This window comes from Miscanthus floridulus, chromosome 9, assembly GCF_019320115.1.
Source record: "Miscanthus floridulus cultivar M001 chromosome 9, ASM1932011v1, whole genome shotgun sequence".
NCBI classification, from domain to species: Eukaryota; Viridiplantae; Streptophyta; class Magnoliopsida; order Poales; family Poaceae; genus Miscanthus; species Miscanthus floridulus.
The window spans coordinates 99,841,155-99,852,911 of record NC_089588.1 but is presented as its reverse complement, the minus strand read 5'-3'; the positions used below and the strand labels follow the sequence as shown (position 1 = coordinate 99,852,911).

The 11,757-nt window shown below is 46.0% G+C and overlaps 1 protein-coding gene across 1 annotated transcript; it reads right to left on the bottom strand.

Annotated features, from left to right (window-relative positions):
- Positions 1–958: 958 nt before the first annotated feature.
- On the bottom strand, positions 959–5,827 carry LOC136480396 (uncharacterized). Its single transcript, XM_066477950.1, has 4 exons — positions 5,459–5,827; positions 2,289–3,968; positions 1,713–2,090; positions 959–1,063 (listed from the first exon to the last, which is right to left on the bottom strand). Exons 1-4 carry the CDS (start codon positions 5,825–5,827, stop codon positions 959–961), a joined length of 2,532 nt encoding a protein of 843 aa, XP_066334047.1.
- Positions 5,828–11,757: the final 5,930 nt, after the last annotated feature.

The following is an 11,757-nucleotide window of genomic DNA, read 5'->3' as shown; positions in this document are numbered from 1 at the left end:
TTCAGCTCCTTGGTCTCTTGAGGACACACCACGGAGACCTGCTCTCTTGCACGACAAACTCGCGAACAACACTAGGACGCGCGCGGCTATTAAGACCACAGACGTTCCACACCAGCATGGTTTGTGCTATCATGGCAAACAAGTGTGTTGCGACTCTTGCGATAACTTGGCACAGTACATCAGCACCGAGCACACGTTTCCTTGCCCCCAAAGCGGACAGCGGCTTCTGGAATGTCTTCTTGAACAACAATGTGATCGCTTCATCATATCCGGCGTTTCACAGGGTGCACCACGAACCGGAGAGCTCCACTTTTTGAGCAGAACCTTGGGCTTACCATGGCTAGCCAGCCCACGAAGGAAGAGGAGGAGGGGGGGGGGGTGGACGCCTGTGCGGGAGCACGCCGGCGGTTTTTGGTCGACGCCATGGCCGCGGTGGCCACCGGGGGAGGGAGCGTGGAGAGCGCTCGGCTACCTCAGCTCAGCGCCCAAGCAAAGCTCCCGTCACTGTGCCTGTCTAATGAGCCAAGGAAGGTAAAACTTGCATCCTAAAATGTGATCCATGTACTGTCAAGAATTTTCCATTTGAATCCAAGCACAAAATAAAAGAATTGATAACAACGGGAAGAACGTACTATATACATTAGTAATTAAAACATTTGAACCTTTTAGTTAACACATAATGACATAATTAACTCAGATGCACACATATACGCATTGAATGTAACTTGCACAAGCAAACCTAACGGGCCTGTGTATATATAGCTTTATATGATTTACAGAACACGATTAGTGTCAGGCCACACAAACGACGACACTTAGCACACATCCCTGAAACAGACCGACTGAGGAAACGAAAATTCGTGCAGAAATCAAGGGCAACCAGAAACACGAGACCATGCAATCTCCACGGACGGCTAATCACTCATCAGCGCGCTGTTGTGTCCGTCCATCAAAGTGATCAAACGTTGTGTTCACCGACGGGGTCGTCCACGTCCTCATCCGTGGGTGTCTTTACCAGAGCTCTGGTGTCCCCAACCACGGGCAGCTCTGGCCTCTGCATCCTCTCGTGAAATTTTTGCATTTTGGTCCCCTTTGAAAATATTTTTTACAAAAAGACCTATACCAAAACGTTTGCTGAAAATAGACTATTTTTAGGCGTCTTATAACATGACGCCAAGGTATGAGGGTCGGCGTTGACTGACGACCCCGGTCGACGGCGACACGGTGGCGCATAGGGCCCACTACGTCGGCGTCGTGTCAGCCAACGCCACAGGCCTAAATTCGGCGCTGTGGGGAGTCACGCCGAGCTATTGGCACCATCCGGCGCGCGGCCCAGGCGGCCCAACAACGAGAGGTCGGCGTGCGATCAGATGACCTATGGCGCCAAGACGTTACCTCTCGTTGTTGGGCCGCCTGGGCCGCGCGCCGGATGGTGCCAAGAGCTCGGCGTGACTCCCCACAGCGCCGAATTTAGGCCTGTGGCGTCGACTGACACGACGCCGACGTAGTGGGCCCCATGCGCCACCGTGTTGCCGTCGACCGGGGTCGTCCGTGACGTGGCAATACCTCGGCGTCGTGTCAGTCGACGCCGACCCTCATACCTTGGCGTCATGTTCTAAGACGCCTAAAAATGGTCTATTTTCAGCAAACGTTTTGGCATAGGTCTTTTTGTAAAAATGTTTTCAAAAGGGACCAAAATGCAAAAATTTCACCATCCTCTCCGGCATGGTCTCCATCCCCATGTAGGACAGGAGGAGCCAGACGTAGGAGAGGTACTCGCCGCCGTTGCCCAGGCTCTTGGCGTGCAGGTACCCTCGGCACCTGCCGGCGGAGAAGCAGAGCATCTCCACCCACACGCCCCGGATCACCGCCCACATCTTATCATCCGCGTGCTCTCTTGCTCGAATCTTTAGCAGCTCCTCCTCTTTGGTCATTAGATTCCTATCCACGAGCTTCGTGAGCTGCTTCTGCTTCTTCGTCTCCTCTTCCAACTGATCGTTGATCTCCTTGATGACCGCCTGTGCACTCCTCGAGAAATCGTCCACCATTTGCTTTTTATTCCTCTCCTCTTCTTTCTCCTTCTCCTTCTCCTTCTCTTCCTCCATGGCCTTCGAGCTCATTTCCTCTGCCTCCTTTTGCCCCATCTTGATGAGCTCCGCTGCCTTATTTTCCTCGTTCTTGATGAACTCCTGTGCCTTGTTCCCGGCGTATTCCAAGAGCTTCTCATCCTCTCCCACCTGCTCGATGACCTCCTCAACCTTCTTGGTGAACTCCTTGACCGCTTCCACCGTCTTCTCCTCTTCCTTGATGAACTCCTCAGCCTTCTTCTTGGCAGATCCCAAGAGGTCCGTAATCTTCTCCTCCTCCTTCGTTTGCTTCTTTTTTTTCTCCTCGCTGATGAACTTCTCAGCCTCGCTGATGAAGTTCTTTGCCTCGATGATGAACTCCACTGCCATCTCCTTGAAAGTCTTCTTGGCAGAACGCACGACCGCCCTTAATTTCCACTTCTCGATGAACTCCTTTTTCTTCTCCTTGGCAAATTCCTTGAGCTCATTGGCGACCGCCCAGGCTTTGTGAACAACATTTTCCGAGCCGAGACCGAGACCGATGGTGCTTTTCACCTTCTGGATCACCTTCCGAGCAATCTCGTTCTCGGACCTTGGTGGAGGAGCTTTCTTCTCTGTCGGCTCTAGCTCCGTCTCCGCTAGCTCATCCTCCGACGGCGGCTTGAGCATCTTCCTGAGCTCGTGGTAGGTTGCCCTGAAGAGCTTGCTCCTGGCACCAGGGATCAGCATCTCTGGCTCGACGAACAGCAGGTACGCCATGTAGTTGGATACCATCCTGCTGTGGCGGGTGGCGTCGTGGCCGGTGTCCACGTGGTCGAAGTAGCAGAACTCCGTGGCGAGGTGCCAGAGCAGGACGCTCTTGTCGAAGGGCATCCGCAGGCTCTTCTCGATGGCGCTCCGGCCGACGCATCCCTCCCTCTCCAGTGTCCGTTGGCCGCGGCTATCGTTGAACAGCCGGTAGGCTCTCACACCGTCAGTTAGAGTTGGCTTCCGCTTCCATCCGCCGGTGGCGGCGTCTTGCTCATACAAAGATTTCCATATGTAATCCTTCCACCCGGCGGCGACGTGATCGTAGACGAGCCAGGTGATGCTGGGGGACAACTGGGGGGGCGCAGTGCACCAGAGCAGGTCTAGGAGGACCCTGGCCCCCAGAAGGCGGGCGAGCGCCCATAACCACGGGTGCTTCTCGTTGCGGGCGAGGTAACCGACGAGGTTGTACTGGGCGAGCTTGTCGTCGGGCCGCGGCAGGCCCGATGCCAGGACCAGGCACGCCGAGACGAACTCCAGCGCGGCGGTGCAGCAGAGCAGGACGTAGGTGACGACGACGTCGGCACGGTCGTACACGCCGCGGTGTCTCCTCTGGAACAGCCCAATGACCACGAACGTCACCAGCGCGACGGCGGCGCGCAGCAGGCCGCCGAAGCTCGCCTTGTGCTTAGTGTACAGGCGGTCGAACGCCTTGGAGAGGGCCGAGCGCCCCAGGTCGTGCACGTCGGCTGACTCGGCTCTCGCGGAGCGTGGCGCCACGAGCCCCAGGTTTCGGAGCCGGATGGAGTAGGGGTGGCCGCGGTCCACGAAGAGGTCGTACGGCTGGCCGGCCAAATCGTCCTCCACAGGCTGGGTCACCGGGTTGGCGACGGTCTCGGCTGCGGCCTGCACGTACTTCTCCTGCGAGTTGATGTCCTTCTCCTTCTGCTGCGCGTCGTCTTCGTCGAGGGTGGCTTCTTCCAGCCGTGAATCGGAGGAGTTCATGATGCTCGCCACCATCGCGTTCTTGAGAGCCCATGGCTTCTCCAGGCACTTGAGGATCCCGGGGACGAAGAGCAGGATTGCTGCTCGCAGTAGGATCATGTCACCTGCAGACCACCATGACTTGCGGAAAACGTAGATGGCGATGGTGATCTGGCACATGCATGCATAGGCAAATGTGAGTCATAAACAGTGTTCCACAAGGCACTATTAAGCGCTCGCCTAGGCGCGCTTAAACGCTAGGTGGAGGGCCCCTGCCTCGCCTAAGGGGGTAGGCGGAGGATAGGTGGCATGCATGCAGATCCCGAGCAGAGCTGCGTGAGGGATCGGAGTGACGGCTGGTGGCGGTGGAGGCGGCGAGCGTGGCTGGGAGGAGGCTAGCGGTGGGTACGACAAGGAGGCAGGGGACGTCAGGTGGTGGCAAAGGTTGCAGGGATGTTACGCGGCTGCGGCGGAGAAACAGGGACGCGGGTGTGGCAAAGGCTCGCCTAAGCTCTAGACAGAGGGTCACTGCCTAGAGAGCGCCTACTGCCTCATCTTTTAATTAATTAAGAAATAGATTGATGAGATTCCTACTCTCCCATGTTTCCCCTTCCTTCACTTCCGTGCGGCCCCTGTCTCGCACGCTGTCTCCGTGGACGAAGCCGTGCAGTCGAGAGCTCAGGCTGCCGCTCGGCTGCTGCTAGTCTATTCTTCCCCAACAAAGCCCCCCACCACCATCACAGATCACACTACTACTCCTTTAAGCGCAAAAAAATTCTCTGCATCACGTACACAGAGAGGACTGTGCAGCACGGTTTGGTTACCGTGCAAAGTCATCCTTCCGCCTATCTCGGTGACGTCCCATCCTTCCGCCCGGTGATTCCGGTAATCACATCTCCATCATGCAGCCACAGGCCAGACGATCCACGGTGTGGACGGCATCCGAGCCGTGCTGCACCGAATCCTCTATGCATCAGTGAAATCTCTGAATCCACTGATTCCCCCCCACCCAATGAATGAAGTTTATCCACTCTCGTTGACCAGTACACCGGCTAACTAACCTCTATGCATTGCTAGCACCAGTAGCAGCACTCTAAAATACTAAAGAGGTAAAATTTATGCCACTATTTTTTCGTCCAACCTGTTCGCTAAGACACCGCGTCCGTTTTCAGGAAGTGTTGCCGTTGATGCTCGGTTGTTTTTCCTTTTTTTTTCCGTTTCCGCTTTCCCCACACTTAGTTCCGTGGTTTTTTTTTCTTTTTATCTCTTTTTTATAAATAGAAAAAATAAATAATAAAGATAGTATTATGTGTCTTTGATCTCATTCTCATTTCCTACTAAATAGATATTTTTTGTCACTAATCAATCCAGATCAACTGATGCTCCAACTAATCAACCTTAATAAATGTAATAGTTCTAATCTATATCTATATATACCTATACTTCTATATCTAATATTAAATATTAAATAGCCAAAATTTTATTCTTCTTTTGTCCACCTGCCCTAACTAACAATATAGTGGAGAGTTCTTTATTTTGAGTAAAATATTAATTTTACTGAAAGATAGGAACTGTATAACTATTAAAAAAAAATTGAACCGTCCACACTGCAGATGGTCATGAATGTATGTAACATAATATGGCTGCTGCACTGCACTAACCTGAGACACCGAAACCAGAAGGTGCCGCCTCCAGTTCTCATTGTCCTCGATGCTGTAGGCTGTAATGCCGTCCTGGCCGCCGAGGTGCAGCAGCAGGATGGGCGCCCACAGCGTCTCCAGGTGGGCGTTGGCCGGGTTTGTGGCCAGCGCCTCCTCCTTGTGGCGGCTGAATAGGGTGGCCAGGGCGTAGATCGCCACGACGTCGCCGCCCTGGTAGGCCAGCCAGATGAGGGCCCTGAACCAGTGCGGGACGCGGAGCTTGCGGACGACGGCAGAGACGAAGAGGAAGTACTGGAAGAAGAGGCTGGCCAGGACGAGCAGCCGCAGCTGCCAGTCCTCCCACCATTGCACGGCTGCTGAGAAGCTCATGGCCTCTCAAACTCGCTCTCAACTCTCTTGTGCTGTTTGCCGTTTCGATCGGGACATTGATGCCTATTATTTAGCTGCATTCCTCCCCTCTCTATATCCTACTAGGTGGAATCGGATGACGGCTTCTCTCACATGTGCTCTGAGGTCCGAGCTAGCTGTGCCTGCCGTGTTGTTCTACTTGTTCTTGAGTGCATGTGCCCCTCTTGTAAGATGTACATGCTTCTATTTTTTTGTTTAACCAGACTTGTTTTTTTTTTTTGACTCAAGGCATCAGCCCAGCTTTTATAAACAAAGAAACTTAACTAGGGTCCAATACACACAGGCATGTGATGTGGACATTCACTGCCAGTTTTGGACCACCCCAATCATTTCTGATTTTGAAGGTCAGAACCGACAGTGAAGAGTCATCACTGCCAGTTCTGTGAAAACCGACATTGATGAAGCCGACGGTGAATGTCGAATCTGTAGTAGTGAGGTAGCTGTGGAAATTTTCAGAGAGAAGGCATCATCTGCCCAACACTTATGCAAGTATCTACATAAGGAGCATGCATGTTTTAGTTTTTGAAACTTTTGTAATAGTGTGATGCTTTTATATTTATTCTTGTACATCATGTCATATGCATGACGGATTATATTATGACACACATACAAGCACTCTCAATGCATGCAATGACGTAAAGGATTATAACTATATATTATTAATTGGACCTTGACTGGGACGTAATTTAAGGAGGCGTACATTGGATGACTTGCTACTATATAGTTTTTTATTTTTCTTCTCTTCATGACTATCACGGCTTCTAGTTTAATTTTTTTCTTGAGTTAAACTTATCTTAATATGACAAGTCTAGAACAATACATTAACATCTACAGTGCCAATCATTAATTGCACTACGAACTCATATTCAATGGTGGATAAAGTGAAACTAATTTGATGTTTGTAGAAACTTGGTAAACTAATTTGTGAAAGTTAGAGGACTTTGGTTTTAAAACAAAACTTAAAAAAACATGTAACTGAAACAGAGAGAGTACGTAGTTTTTAGGAGTCCCCTCAGTCGTATTAGACTGGGGTTAACTCGTTAACAATCTACGGGGCTTCATTTTGATGGTTACTCTACTTTTACATACTCGAAAAAATAGTACAACCATGGTGGTTGCATTTTCTAATTACTTCAATGTAAAACTCGTTAGTTCTAGAAAGAATTTGGCAAATCATTAATTCCTTATATATACTTCTCCAAGAACAAATTAAGATTAGTGCATGGCACAAAAAAAGAGAGAGGAAAGTTTAGTGGACCATACCAGATGGACAAATGTGGACTGCGTCAAAGATGATTGATAATTAAGAAGCTTGGTATGATTATTAACATTGTCACAGTACTGATTTTTATAGTTGTTGTAATGCCATCATTTGTATATGACTAACTTGGGTCTTTTGTCTTCTATATATATACTCCCTAGTTCCTTCCCATCGAACCTTCCTGCCATGTGATTAACTAAACGTGATTATTATTTTTTTGATTGCACCAGCTAGCCCAATGCCTGCCATGTGCCCAATAGTTGACTCACTCCGGTCTCATAAAAACAAAGAAAAGAAAACCACTCCCAAGTCCCAATCTGCAACGTTCGTCGCTGTCACGTCCGCGACTGAGCAGAGTTGTAGCCTCTCAATCTAGGTCGCACGGCACTTGCAAATTAAATAGCTCAAAGTGCATGTGCTGTATGCGCGCCCCATCCATCGGTTCGGTGCTACAGATACCGCCCAAGTGGGAACGGTCCTGACAAACCCTACTATACAAGGTATCTGAGTATAAAGATACGCACAGCTGACCACCTAATTAAGGAATCTGGGCACAAACACTACAGGAGGCTGGCCAGTTGCCGAGTGTCAGGTGGTCCGCCGAGTGTTGTTTTTCGGGCACTCGGTAAAGACTCCTTTGCCGAGTGTTTTTTTTTTGACACTCGGCAAAGAGGCACTTTGCCGAGTGTTTTTTTTAACACTCGGCAAAAAGTCTCTTTGCCGAGTGTTTTTTTTTGACACTCGGTAAAGAGCTTCTTTGCCGAGTGTTATTTTTTTTTTTTGATACTCGGCAAAGAAAATTTCAAAGCACATTTTGAAGCAGTAAATTAATTTAAATGAAAAAGATTTCAACTACAAAGTTGTATAACTCATCAAGATGTACAATGTTTGTTTTGGTCTTTTCTTCATACGACAAAGTGAAAATAAATTTGTTCACAAATCTAACATATCTCTCTTGTAGTTTATGAAACTACAAGAGAGATATATAAGATTTGTGAACAATGTTAGAACGACCATGTCGGATGAACAGATGACAAAACAACCAAAATAAACTTTGTAGATCTCAAAAAGTTATGAAACTTTGTAATTGGCAACTTTTTGATTTGAAAACATCTTGTCATGCAAAACTGCGTTTGAATTTCAAAATTTTAAAATTCGAACTTTTCAAACGACCTCGGATGAAAAAACAACCAAAATAAACTCTGTAGATCTCGAAAAGTTATGAAACATTGTAGTTGACAACTTTTTGATTTGAAAACATATTATCATGCAAAACTGTGTTTGAATTTCAAAATTTTAAAATTCAAATTTTGTAAACGACCTCGGATGGAAAAACTTCCTAAACTAAAAGTGTAGATCTCGAAAAGTTTTGAAACTTTGTAGTTTACAACTTTTTGATTTGAAAACATCTTGTCATGCAAAACTGTGTTTTAATTTCAAAATTTTAAAATTCAAATTTTGTAAACGACCTCGGATGAAAAAACTTCCTAAACAAAAAGTGTAGATCTAGAAAAGTTATGAAACTTTATAGTTTACAACTTTTTTATTTGAATTCGTTTAGGGCCTCAAACATGCAATTTACACTTGGTTTAGTATAATATATTGGGAACTAAAACGGAATCCAGACACAAGTGAGAGTGTGGTGTAGTGGTAGAGGAGGTACGTGCACAGCGAGAGGTCTCGGGTTCGAATCGCGTCGGTCGCGTAGCCATGAAATTCACGCGAAAAATGTCGTAGATGGGTGGGCGCTGGCCGGTGGGGGCCTCTATCGATTTTTTTGGGTAAAAATTCCCATTTTTCGGGTTTTTTTCGGTTTCAACTTTGCCGAGTGCCCGATAAAAAACACTCGGCAAAGTTGGCTTTGCCGTCATTTTTTTTGGCGAGTGCTGTTCGCCGAGTGTTACACTCGGCAAATGGTTCGCCGAGTGTTTTATGTCTTTTGCCGAGTGTTTCGGACACTCGGCAAATTCAAGCAGTCCGGTAGTGAAAGGCCTCGGCACGCATCGAATCTTGCAGAAATTCTATGGAGAAGTCAAACGCTTTTAATATTTATAGTACATAATTAGTATCCTTAGATAAATCGTTGAACCTATTTCATAATAAACTTATTTGAAGATACAAAAGTTACAAATATTTTCTATAAACTTGCTCAAATTAAAAAGATTTTGATCGACACGGATACCATAACGACATTTATATTTTTGAAACGGATGGACTAGTCAATTAAATGTTAGTATATTGTTTTTGGATTGCGCCAGCCCACATGCTTGCCATGTGCAGTTGTGCACAGGGCGCTCCATAGTAGTGGAAGTCATCCTACATAAACCAAACGTCCAAACCCTTTTGTTTGCTTATTTGTACGACTAGCTCCAGTCCTTTTGTTAATGCACCCCCGTCCACTCTTATCACATTATTTCTACGACGATTAACTCCAGACCTTTTGTTTTCTCTATAAAATTTGTTTCATGGTCGATGAGATCTATACTCAGTACGTGCTCGACCGGAAGGACAACTTGAGTCTATCCCAATCAGAGTGATAATAACGACAAGCAAGTTGGAGATAAATAAATATTAGAAATGGCTAAAATTATGTCCCTACACCCTTACCTACAGTTGTCGTACCATTACACTTTATGAGTAGCTTGCTTCACTCCTCTCATTTCACACTTCTATCGAGTGGACTTGATAGTTTCTAAGAGTTATATATATATATATATATATATATATATATATATATATATATATATATATATATATATATATATATATATGGAGAGTATATTCAGTAGCCAGCTACAAAATAAGTTATTATGTAGCCACCTCCATTTACGATAATTTTATATACTAATTTACGATAATGTCAATACATATTTACGATAGTTGGGTTACTATAACACATGTGGATATTTACCATAACGTTATAGTAAACCACTTAGTAAGGAGTTACTATAATCTCGTAAATTAACATAGTAATTATCGTAACTCAAAGTGGCTACAGAATAAGTTATTTTGTAGCCAGCTACAGGGTAGTAGTTATATATATATATATATATATATATATATATGTGTGTGTGTGTGTGTGTGTGTCTGAATTTCAACACTAGACCAACTTCTTTGTATAGCTTCTGACATACTCACCTTTAAGTACTTTATCGTCTGTGTCATCTCCACAAATTCCACATACTCCCTCCATCCCGAAATAAGTGTCGCTGTGGTATCTGTGCTGGTCAAACTTTTTCAAGTTTAATTAGGTTTGTAGAAAATATTAGCGACATTTGTATCTCCAAATAAGTTTATTTTGAAAATAGATTCAATGGTCTATCTAATGGTACTAATCATGCACTATAAATATTAATATTTTCTGGTAGATATTTGGTAAAGTTAAAAATATTTGACTCCTCCAAAAACGAGAATGACACTCATTTAGGGACGGAGAGAGTACATGGCACTACTAATTCAGGGACTTCAGGGGATCTAATGGTTCTTCCCCTGATTTTGGGATTGGGTTGGTCCCATTTTGCCGTTTAGTTTGAGAGATGGAGTCGGTCCTATTTTTTTGTTTGCTTGGAGAGAGAGAAAATAATAGGCAGGGTGTTGTTTTTTTATGCAGTTGGTGCACACTTGGGCCATGAATGCCGTCTATGGGGCCCACCAATCATTCTCTATGGTTATCTTCCACCATCTTCCACCCTTCCCTGACTGTCCCTCTGCATCACCTGCCACCCGATTTAGCCTGACACTCTGGTCATCCCCGCCTATAGCAATCAACCCCCTCCCCGACGCTATTCCCACCGCCACCCTCACCAACACAACCCAACACATCCGACGTTCACTACTACAGAAAAGGTTTATAGCAACGGCTCAATTTTTTCTAGAGGCGGCTAGGGATGGAGGCTCCCCTACAGTGGATGTGCTCGGGACCCACGAGACTAGCCGCTCCTACAAATTGCATAGTAGAGACGGCTGGTGATATGAGCCGCCCCTACAAATGGGTCGATTTGTAGGGGCGGCTCACTCACCAGCCGCCCCTGGCGTTGCGATTTGTAGGGACGACTCAATCACCAGCCACCCCTACAAATGTTGCACGTACAAAAGACTGCAGCCCCCTTCTTTCTACTCGGGTCACTCGCTCTTACCCAAGAAAAAAGGCTTGGGAGGCCTTGGGCACCTCCCCAAAATTGCTCTACTGAGGGGGGGAAGGTTTTGGTGTCAAATCCTTTGGTGGAGAGGTTGTAGAAGGTAAAAAAATGATATTCCATACTTTTTTAAGTTTTAATGGTTGGTTAGTGAGTAATTAGAGTTTTGCTTCTCTCTCTCTTCTATGGTGCTTGAGCTACTTATGAAGCAAATTAGACCCATGTTTTGAATGTACTAGGGTAAATTAGATAGGGGAACATGATCATACCATTATTTGGTCCATGTTTCTTGATTTTAGTGAATAATTAGTTAGTTTTATGGATGTTTCATGTGCATGTAGATCTAGATCAAGATCTAGGGTTTGGTTTTTTTATTAATTTCGTTTTTGTAAATTTATGTTTGATGAAATTAGACTAGGGTTTGCATGAAAGATATTGGGTAAAATATTAATTGTTGCTAATTGTTGTCTTTAAAATTGTTTATTGTAATCAAC